Consider the following 12,213-nt stretch of genomic DNA (forward strand, 5'->3'; position numbering starts at 1 on the left):
CAAAAAGCAAGAGCAACATTAGATTTGAAATTGAAGAGGTCTATTTAGAAGTCTAATAACAGCGGGGAAGAAGCTGCTCTTGAACCTGTAAGCTTTTGTGTCTTATGCCTGATGGAAAGGTTGGAAGAGATTATAACCAGGGTGGGACAGGTCTTTGATGATGTTGGCTGCCTTTTTGCAGCAACGAGAAGTGTAGATGCAGTCCATAGATGGAAGGTTGGCTTGTGTAATGGTCTGGATTGTGTTCACAACATTCTGTAGTTTTTTTTACAGTCCTGGGCACAACAGTTGCAGTACCAAGCCATTATGCATCCAGTTGGAATGATTTCTGTGGTGCATCTATAAAAGTTGGTGAGGATCCTTATGGACATGCTGAATTTTCTTAGCCTCTTGGGGAAGAAGAGGCATTGTTGTACCTTCTTGACTGTTGCCTCGGTGTGGATGGTCCAAACTGCTAGGAGTAATTTGAGCTGGCTGGCTGACAAGCAATAGCAAGGGTGTGCAATAGTACAAGGATGAATGCTGCCATTCTCAGAGATGGCAGTAAGCTTTGGCTCCATGGTGGCATTGCACCTCAGCAGTTTTAATAATCTGCTGAAGCAAAGATTGGTGGACTACTGTGAGAGTTTGCATCTCCTATGCAATCTGCATCTATCCTGGTAATAATCTGAGTCTACATACCAGCAGTCATGAATCTACTGATGAAGGACTTTTGCCCAAAAGGTCAATTATCCTGCTCCTCGGATGCTGCTTTACCTGCTGTATTTTTCCAGCACCACTCTAATTTTGACTCTGATCTCCAGCATCTGCAGTCCTCACTTTCACCTATCACTGGTAATGTACCTGGCATATATATGTGCAGAGGAAAGTTGCATTCAATTTTGTGGAGACATCAGAAGACGTACCAGGTGGCAAGGAACTCATATAGTAATGTTTGTGAATTAATCTCTGTTATATTTCCAACTGACATTTTGGTGTATCACTGGGTGTAATTTCATTATGTAACATACAAGCTCAAATGTAGAAATTGCAGAACATTTTATGTTGACTTTGCAATTGCCAATGCATTGCAGATAGCCCTAATCTTGGTCAAAAGATACTGACACAGACACAACGTGATTAAGTGGATTGTTAGTGTGAAGTACTGATGATTGGCATGTACATAGAAATATTTAGAAGATAAAAAGTAGAAACAGGCTGTTTAGCCTAAGCATTCTGTGCTTGCATTCATCCTCTACTTAAGCAAATGGTTCTAATCAAAATTACTCACTCTGTTCTCTTCACCCCTTTTCCTTCGTCTACCTCTCTAATCTAATCTTGAATGTTGATATTTCTTGTCTCACCATGAATTCCAAAACCCACAACTCCTAAGGTAAAGAAGCTTCTCATGGAAACCTAGTTGGCCAATGGAACAGCTGTGTGATGTATAGAGCATGTAAGAATGGAAATTGTAGTTGGAATTTGAGAAGCTGGTACGAACCAGCTTGTTAAAAGGTAGAGAAACAAACAAAATATTTAGCAGTGACTGGCGCTGAATACAGAGCAGGATCGAAAGAGAAGTTTAAAGAATTGATCAAAGGTAACTGAGTAACATGACAAAATCTCTACGGAGGACTGAAAACGAATGCAGGAACAAGACAGATTCTAGAATTGAGGCAATTCAATGGAGAACATAATATACATAGAAATCAGGTATGAAAGTGAAGATTAAACCTAAAAGCCAGCAGCAGTGCTAGGCTAACCTTAATTTTCCTGATTTCTCAGGTGTGAGGACATGCCTGTCATGCCCACATACCAGCACTGGTTCTGGTGGAGGTGAACAGTATGCTGATTTGGTGCTGCCATCGCATATGCATGATAACATTTTTGACTGAGTGGCTAATACTGTGCTGGATGTCTTTGTATTCAACAGGGAACTGAACATATGGTGCTGATGCAGCTGACCATCTGTTCTTAAAGGCAATCTGCCCTTCTCAAAGAGAGGATTCTGGGAAGCAAGACTAATGTGCACCTCAAAAACATTTCAAAGGCTAGTTGTCATTGATCAACAGGTGTACAAGGAAGAGGCCGCCAGCAGAGATAGCTGGTGTACAACATCCAGCAAGGAAATCTAAAAGTTAAAAACAGATGCAAGATTGCTGCAGAAAGATGCACATAATAAAAGAAGTCTGCTGAAACCAGACCCATTTCACACCACAAGTTCTTGAGGTCATTTCCTGGCAACTAGTGGCATGAATGTTGCTTGCTACTTATCAGTCCAAGCCATGATGCTGTCCAAGTCTTGCGCAGAGGATGTTTACAAGAATTGCGGTTATGAAGATAGATTTGAGAATCTTGGACTGTTTTTCTTGGATAAGAGAAGACTGAGAGGAAATCTGATTGAAATACTCAAAATCATGAGAAGTCATTTTTTATAGAGAGGAACTTATAGGTTTCCCTTTCTGTCTACGGCACTTATCCTTCAAGATGGTAGTAGTCGTGGGTTTGGAGGATGCTGTCGAAGGAGCCTTCGTGAATTTCTGCAGTGCATATTATAAATAGCACAGACTGCTACTACTGTATATTGGTGGTACAGCAAATTAATTTTTGTGGATTTGGTGCCAATCAAGTGGAGTACTTTGTGTTGGATAATTTTTATAAAGCTTTTTTGAGTATGGTTGAAGCTGCACTCATTCAGACAATTAGGAGTAGTGTTCAGTCTTTGTGGAGTCAGGAGGTGAGTTACTTACAACAGGATTCTTAGCCTGTAGCCTGTTTTTGTAGCTTCAGTAGTTACTGATTCTGTGCTGTACGACTTGATGATTCTCTATATGGCTAGTCCAGTTCATTTTCGGTCAATGATAACCCTTAGTTGGTAAAAATGAGGGATTCAGCAATGGTATTGCCCTTGAATGGTTAGTTTTTTTTCTTATTGGAGATGATGATTGTTTGGAAGTTTTGTGGTACAAATAATGCTTGCCACATGTCAGCTGAAGCCAAGATATTATCCAAGTTTTACTGCATTTGGATATGAATTGCTCCAATTTGAACAGAATGAAAACGTTCCCACTTGTAAATGGTGAATGTGTACCTTCCTTTAAGAAACTTCACCTTTAAGCATTTCATGTGCTACGTTCATACAAGATTGCATCTTTATCTCATATTAGCCTGTTCCAGCCACAATGAGCTCATTTCCCCCTATCCTGACTCCATCCTCTCTCCACTTGTCCACACTCTGCCCACTTGCACCCGTGATTCCCCGATGCCCTCCACCATATTGACAATTTCCATTTCCCTGGCCCTAACACCTCCTGTTCACCATGGATGTCCAATTCCTCCATACCTCCATTCCCCAATATGATGGTCTCAGAGCTCTCAGCTTCTTCCTTGACCAGAGGCCTGAATAATACCCATCCTCCACTACTGTCCTCTGCCTGGCTGAACTTGCTCTCTCACTGAACAATTTCCCCTCTAATTCATCTCAATTCTGCCAAGTCGTAGAAGTGGCTATGCATATCCACATGGGTCCCACTTATGCCTGCCTATTGATGAGGTATGTGGAGCTATCCTTGTTCTAGTCTTATACTAGCCCCCTCCCGCAACTCTTTCTCAGTACATCGACTACTGTTTCGGTGCCACTTCATGCTCCCATCAGGAACTTGAAAAATTCATTTACTTTGCCTCCAATTTCCCCCCCCACTATAACATACATGTCATCCATTTCTAACACTTCCTTTCCTTGACCTCTATGTCTCTATTTCAGGGAATAAACTAGCCACTGCTATCTACTACAAAGTCACTGACTCCTATAACTGCTTTCACTACAGCTTGTCACAACCCATGTCCTGCATGGACTCCATCCCATTCTCCCAGTTCTTTTGCCTACATGATGTCACCATCCATGACAACACTGCTGACATGGCTTACTTCTTCCATGACTGAGGTTTCCCACCCACTGTGGTTGACAGGGCCCTCAATTGCATCCAATCTATCACCTGTGATTCCAACCTTGCCCTTCCCATCACTCACAACAGCAGGATTGGGTTCCCCTTATCCTCACTTTTCATCCATCCAGCCTCCGCATTCAAAGGATCATTCTCTGCCATCTCAGACAACTCCAGCAGAATGCCACCACCAATCATATCTTCTCCTCATTCCCCCTGTCTGCATTTCGCAGGGATTGTTCCCTCCGGGACACCCTAATCCATTTCATAACCACTACCACCACACCCTTTCCTCATGGCACCTTCCCATGGAAGCGCAGAAGGTGCAACAACTGCCCTTCACCTCTTCCTTGCTTACCATCGAAGGGCAAAATAGTCTTTCCGGGGGAAGCAACATTTCACCTATACCTCCTCTATTCTAGTGTATTGTATTTGCTGCATCCAATGTGTCCTACTCTACACTGGAGAAATCAAATGCAAACTGGGTGACAGCTCTGCGGATTACCTCCAATCTGTCCACAAGCATGACCCCAGCCTTCCCATAACCGGTTATTTTAGCACAGCATCCTACTTGTCCATGTGTCTGTCCTCAGCATGCTAGAGTGTTCCAATGAATCATAGCAAAAACTGGAAGAACAACATCTTATCTTCAGACTAGGCACTTTACAGCCTTCTGAACTTACTAGTGAGTTCACACGTATAAATTGTGAACCAACTCCCATTTCTTCCCTTTCTTTTAGCTTATTATCAAGTCCTCCTCTACCCCCACTGTCCCGGTTACTCTCTTTTCAAGTTTGGCAGAATGTTCTGCCATTCTGACATTTTGTTACTTAACCTGAACTATCAACATCTTTTCTCCACTAGCACTCTACACCCACTGCCCCGCACCCTCCCCCCAAGATATGGCATAAATGCTGTCCACTTCACACTTCAATTTAGCTCTGATGAAGAGTCACCTGGAATAGAAATATTAACTTGCTCGCTCTCCATGGATGCTGTCTGACCCACTGTGATCACCAGCATTTATTGTTTTTGGGACAGATTCCACCATATGCTGTAATTTGTCAACTGTCTTGAATTGTTCTTGATGTCTTTGTTCCACATAGTGTTGGAGTGTTGAAAGTACAGTTTACAGGTAAGCAGACAAGTCCCTAACAAAGTGTAGATTCCCTAACAAAGGCAAGTGATCAGGAGGTCAATGACATATTATCAGAATCACCACAAATTGGGACCTCCTAATAAAATTTGAAATCTTTTAAAGTGCTTAGAGTTATGATTTCCTGATTTAAGTGTGTCCATTACAGAAAAATAAGCCATAAAGAATTGCTTAGCAAATGAGAATCCCGGATCTGTGTAGACTTAATACTTTAGGATTAATGGCCAAACAACTAAAAGATCCACAAGAGATATGGACCACATTAGAAGGTTAATTCAGAGTTAGATTGAACTTCTAAATCTGTTGACTAACATTCAAGTCATTTAGACAGAACCCTACAAATTTCACAGATGACTTTATGAGCAGATGCAGATAAAAGTGCTAATTATGTGATTTTTCAGATGTGGCATTAAATATTTAGTTGGTAATTGCATCCGTCTCTAACTTTTAGGCAAATTTTCTAAGCAAACTGAAAACTTGTAGCATCATGTAGCTACTAGAAGGTGGACTTAAGTGCAAAGCAATATTCTGAGAACAACAAAGTTAACAGGTCCCAGTACAAACTTATCAGTTGACACATTCATAAGACACCAAGGAAATGCCCAGCTTTCAATCAGCAGTGACAGCAGAGGCAGTGGTCTACATCAAAACATGATGTAAATTTGAAAACCATGCACTGACCTAAAATGACCATGCACAAAGAATTTCTTTTAGCTACAGTAAATACCATCTGCTATCCACCTGAGGTGTGTACATGAAGTGATCGACAAACAAAAATCTGATGATGGAAACAATTAAGCAAAAAATAATGACCATATGTTTCACAGTCAGTCTCGTGGATAAACATCACTAATATTGCACTGTCTGAAGCATTTGCAAAATTCCAAATTATCTGTCCTCAGAAAACTAGTGACTATTCATTATTGCGTCAGATTGACATGGAGAAAATGTGAATGACGTACTCCTGCAAAATAAATGTGCCAATGATGAAAACCGACCAAAGTAAAACTTCCAGCATACAACAGTTCACCCACTTCACTTACGGGATCATTAATGATGGTGTGCAAATCAATTCACCAGCGTATCATAGATGTTCTATATCAAAGCCAATGATAAACCAGCAATTTCTGGTATAACAGCATAGCGTGATTTCATACTAGTCACAATTAAGGGAAGTAATTAGATATCAGAGACACAACAGAAACTGCAATAGCTATTCAAGAAACATGGAAAGAGCTGAATATGAAAAAAGGTATGGAGCATTTCACTAGCTTCTGAATTAATGGAGCGAAAAACAAAACTCTGCTGTGGTGAAACAAAGGAAGATTCAAGAAGGAAAAGCTGAACATTCAGTTCAGGACAAATCCAAACATGAGACTCCCATCTCTAAGATTTAGGGGAGACCTCTGCTCAGCTCACATAGATAAATGAAGAGCTGCAAGAGAAAGAAAGGAAGCAGGATGAACTACAAGCTGTTTATCATCAATTCAATGAAAAGATGCCAGCTTATATGGAGTTTTGGATCTATGTTAAACAAATCAGAATAAACAGGCGCAACCACAGAAGCACTGGCTTAAGTTTTGCAAGTTTCAAGAGAATGACAAACCTGAAAAAACAGGTTGAGTTGCACAGGAGCTGTGATTTGCTTCTCAGTCCTTTTAGTTAGCAATGCCAGGAGTGATGCTATAGTGAAAGGACTCAAGCCAGGTTTCAAACAAGCATTGATACAACAAGAGGTTTAAGCTTCACAGAAAACAGAAGGAAAAATATGGTTGAAGAGGCTGAATAGTTATTTATACAGATTATGAAGGAGATATGAACAGAAAGCTAAACCTTTGATAAAATCAGAAGAATCCAGAGTCTAAAACCTGGTCCTAAGGAGTAAGCATAATTGTATTGCATTGGGATAAGGATTTCTACACAGTAACTACAGTCCATGAAAGAGAAACTAAATAACCCTTCCAACAAAATCATCATCACAAGATCTGGATAAATAAGGAGAAGGTGGGAGAAAGGCACAAGGTGCGATACTCATTAGAAAAGCTGGCACAGGCATGATGGGCCGAATGACCTCCTTCTGCGCTGTGGCAATTCTGTATACATTAGCTTGAAGGCAGAATTGATTAATATGTAGAGAATGGATAAATGGAACATTTTCAAATTTTGAGGCTGCAACTAATTGAGTGCTGCAATGAATAGCACTGGAGTGCCAGCTATTTACAATTTACATTAATGATTTGGACACAATAACTGAGTAATATATACAGGTTTGTTTTTAATTTACTTTTTCATAGAGTATTGGCATCTCTGACAATGGCATTTGCTGCCTTTAGCGTCACATGTAGATCACACAAGGGAAGACCAGCAGATTCCCTTCCCTAAAGGGCATTAGTGAACTTGATGACTTTTTTCAATTAATGATGGCTTTGTAGTCACTATTACTGAGAATGTAATCCCATTTTTAAAAAAGTTGAATTCCATCAGCTGCTATGGTGGGATTGAACAGAGGATTACAAGCAACATTGCCATTTTGTGTCTATTTCAATCCCATTTAAGCTGTCAGGATGGCTGAAAGAGATCACAAAGAAATGTAGAGAGGTTAAGCGAGTGGACAACAAGGTGGCAAATGCAATATTATGCGGGAATACCAGTAGCAAAGTTCAACAATATTTAGCAATAAGAATAGAAAAATGGAATACTATTTTCAAAGATGTTAAATGTTGATGCTCAGACACACTTGAATGTACTTGTGTAAGAAGCACTGAATGTTAGCGTGCAGGCACAATAAACAATTAGGAAGGCAAATTACAAGTCACCTTTTATTGCAAAAGAACTGGAAAACATCTGGCTTTAGTTGTATAGTGTACCTATAGTACGAGACATTTGGGTACTATATTTAAGCAAGGATGCACTTGCTTTAGATGTGAGAAAGTTAACAAATTTGGTTCCTAGGGTGAGATGATCATTCCATGATGAGAGGCTAAGTAGATTTGTCTTTTACTGCATGGACTTTAGAAAAAAGACAGGTGATTTAATGGAAGCGAACAACATTCTGATAGGCTGGATAGTGTAGACTGTAGTTTTCCCTTACTAGAGAATCTTAAACACAAAAGCACATCCTCAAGATAAGTGGAGGAATCATTTGAAACTGAAATGAGGACAAGTTTTTTTTGCTCAGATAGTTGTGTGCCTTTGAAATTCTGTATCCCAGAGGGTTGTGAAAACTCCATCATTGAATATTTAGGGAAGATAGAATTTTATTTACTTCTGAGATGGTGTGACGGTGGCATTGAAACAGAAGATTATTCATGATGGTAATGTATGGCAAAGCAGGCTTGATGAGCTATATAGTGTACTCATGCTATTCCTGATATTCGTATATTTCTAGTCAAGTATAGAATTCATCCCAACATATTCCAAAAGAATGACCAAAATAACATTGTATTTAAACAGTAGCATATGAAGATAGCATAGTTCTATGAAAGATCAGGCATAAACATACTCCTTGTACCCAAATTACATTATTCTGTCAGCATCAAACACAAAAAGAGGTAACAAATTATATTAGTTTGTACCCTTAATACTTTGCACCTTTATTGCTGGAGCTTCCCTTGTGCCAATACCTACAACAGACATTGGCTGACCACTGTTGTGCTTATGAAATGAGAAGGGGTATCCTTGGTTGACTTGCCTCACCTTGCTTTTATTCTGTCAAGGGCACTTTACCTTCTTCATTTTCATAATCTCTGTGCAGAAAATTTGTTGCATTTTAAGCTGATTTTGTTGCACCACTTATTTTTCAATGAATGTTTTCTCTTAATCATTTCAGCTTAGGAAAAACTTATTTGTAGAAAGGTCTACAATATACAATAAGTAATTGTAGATCTTGCAAACCACATAGTAATGCTGGTCTGTTTTGTTTAAATCAAGTTTTATTTTTTCAATTTTTTTTTGTTATGAAAATTATATATTTTCTTGCAGGTCTACAAAAACTCACCCTGGCCCTGTTGTTCATTTAAGTGACAGTCCAAGGGACGAGGGGAAAGTAAGTAAGAAAGAATAATAACATTTTTTAATGTTTTTTTCTGTTGTTCAGGAACTTCAGCTGAGTTATTTGGGCTTTTGAATACCAAATAAAAAAATTAAGGTAAATAAACAAAATGCATTAATGATATCTGTTTGTTTTCACATTTATTGCATTAAACATTAAATCTTCATAGCGTCACAATACTTATTTCTGCTTTAATGGTTAAACTAAAGGGGCAATCCTCTTTTAAAAAAAACAATTCAAGTAGTTCACAATGATTTATTGTTTTCACTCTTACAATAGTGTTAAATATTTTCCTTTACTTTGCTTGTGAGTTCAACAGATGTTTAGACCTACAAAGCAATAAATAGATGCACATCACTTCTAACTTGTTTTCTATCTAATGAATCCATGGAATGTTGCAACAGTCTATTCTGGTATTTTTCTCCATTTGAGAATATTGTTCCAATTGAATTTTCCAGCTTCCTGTCCATTGTCAAATAACTAATTTTGCTTTAAAAAAATTTATTAACTCTATTTCAATAAGAGTGTATAAAACAAAAGGCATTCCAAGTACAGTATGTACCCTTTAGTAATTTTTAAGCTTAGCCTAACTTCATGAACATTCATCACCATCTTCCTGATCAATGGAGACATTCTATTGTTAGTTATTCTAAAATAACTCTTCAATAGCATGATACACGCCTTGACCATTTCAAATCCAGTGGAGCAAAAACAACAGATTGGTGTAATGCACAAGTTTCAGACAAAGAGGGTAGAATTTTAGAGAGGTGAATGTAGCTGAGATTGGTATATAAGCAAGAGAACACCTCAGCATGGAGGCATTCTTAGAAACATGATTAAATTTGTGAAAATGAAAAATCGCCAATAGAAGAGGGCTGTCAAAGCAGAAGGAAAACCCTCTAGGATTTGTTTGGCTCTGGTTTCGGCCTTACATCTCCATAGAATGTTGTGGGTAAACTATCAGAGCTACCTTTAATTCAGCCACTTATTACAATATCTCACAGACAATCAAATACTGAAAATAATTATTTCAATTTTATTGCAGTTGGCAACCAAAATAAGACCAGTTAAGTAAGCAAGTTAAGCCTCATAGCCTGTAGGATTACAGACCCAGACTGGGGACAAAGATTCAGGAGGCAGGCAGGATTCAAGCAAGTGGAGATGTTTAATCAAGCAGAAACTGGTTAAAGCAAGTCGAGGGCCAAAGGATCTTTCCCAAATCTGGCCTTGATGTACAAACTCAATTATTTGCTTAATCTTTAGCTCAGCTCAGAAGAGAGATCAATCACATGCTCTGATTTTACAATAAAAAGCAGTAGTCTTATACATTTTGAGTTACAATCATCACATAGAACATGGTCACTATGTCCTTCCCTCTTGCTCTGTGCACCCAATTCTATGAGACACCTAATCAATGAAGGGCATTCCTTGGAAAGCTCCAGGTTCCCATGATCTTATGGTGTTCAACAGACACTATAATCTATAGGCCACAGGATCTTCCTATGCATTTTATTCATTCACATTCCAACGTTACTAGCTATACTCCTTCCGGTCTGTCTCAGGCTGACTTATTTCTAAGGACAGCTTGAATTCATCGTATTCCATGTGCTGCCATGTGCTATGAAATTCAGTTATTGCTCTTATATTTCCCACTGTTCTAATAATAGATGTAAAAATACAAGAGACAGTTAATTTTAACTACTGGCTATATGACTTGTAATATTGATTTCAGTTATGATATTGGTTATAAAGTGTAAAGTTTAGCACTTTGTGATTAGTGGACTGTGAACAATCTATTTTATTTGCATAAGCGAAGTTGTTTTCTTAAGATAATTAATCCAAACATCTAGATTTAAATGCTTTTTCCTTAATTCTTGTATTTTGCTTTGGTTATATGTATCTATCTTTATGTTGAAAACTACCCTTGTGATTCTCTGAAGAATCTTTAACTAGAACATTGTTTTTAATGTTCTCAGCTATTTCCAAAAACTAATTACTTCAAGATAACTTTAGCTGTTGTCCTTGCAGCTTATCTCACACTCGATGTTTATTTGTTTTCTAGAACAATTATTCTTTCATTAATGAAGCTGGCATTAATCACTTATCCATCTAGTAAGCATGCTGTTAACAAAATTGCCTAAAATAGGCTGCTTGTCCTGCTTAATTCTTTTCAGCCAATTAGTGGTTTAATGCTGGGACAGGCTGCCTTCTTTATTTGTTGGCCATTTTGTGTAAGCAGTCATGGGTAATTTGGTATAAACACGTACAGGCCACCCCTACATAACCCAGCTTGGCTATTACCCAATTAATGGTGGGATTTAGCTACTATTCCAACTAACAGCATCTGTCTGTCAGGTTCTGAGGAAGAATCAGTTGACCCGAAATGTTAATTCTGACTTCTCTTTACAGATGCTGTCAGACCCGCTGAGCTTTTCCAGCAATTGCTGTTTTTGTGGCATCTGTCTCTGGATGTGTCATAGTTTTGATCCTTGTACAGTGTTGTTCTTCTAAGTTTTGCTACTGAAGAATCCTGGAGTTGAATTCTTGTAGTATTTTCTATACTTCAAGTTTATCATTTGGTATGATTGATGATCCTTTAGATACAGTCCCCCCACAGTACTTACTACTCCCGGAACCATGAAGTTTGCAGTTTGCTACTGAAGAATCCTGGAGTTGAATTCTTGTAGTATTTTCTATACTTCAAGTTTATCATTTGGTATGATTGATGATCCTTTAGATACAGTCCCCCCACAGTACTTACTACTCCCGGAACCATGAAGTTTGCAGTTTGCCTTCTTATCAGAAATAGCTTTCTTGTTCCTTGCTATTTTTGACATTGACTGTCTGTTTGAAGACACAACTTTCCTGCAGTTACCTCTTTCAACTCTTCTGCTTTGTGGCATAATGCAACCAGTTATCAAGCAGTTGTTAAAGCAGTTTTGTTATTATAGCTTCAATTCCTTTTTTACTCAGGCACAGCCAATTGGCTCCAATTGCTGTATAATTTGTTGCCCTTTGATTTTTTTCAATCGTGAACAGTTTATTAAAGCTCTGAAGTTTGCACTAGCACAATAGCCTCATCA

The 12,213-nt window shown here is 38.5% G+C and overlaps 1 protein-coding gene across 1 annotated transcript in view; it reads left to right on the forward strand.

Annotated features, from left to right (window-relative positions):
• The window catches only part of stxbp5l (syntaxin binding protein 5L), a 512,076-nt gene that overhangs the window by 211,516 nt on the left and 288,347 nt on the right, over positions 1 to 12,213 (forward strand). Inside the window, exon 6 of the mRNA XM_060832791.1 lies at positions 9,061 to 9,124. Within this exon, the coding sequence (XP_060688774.1) occupies positions 9,061 to 9,124 (64 nt within the window). The remainder of the gene's footprint in view (positions 1 to 9,060; positions 9,125 to 12,213) is intronic.

Source organism: Hemiscyllium ocellatum, chromosome 12, assembly GCF_020745735.1.
Source record: "Hemiscyllium ocellatum isolate sHemOce1 chromosome 12, sHemOce1.pat.X.cur, whole genome shotgun sequence".
NCBI lineage: Eukaryota > Metazoa > Chordata > Chondrichthyes > Orectolobiformes > Hemiscylliidae > Hemiscyllium > Hemiscyllium ocellatum.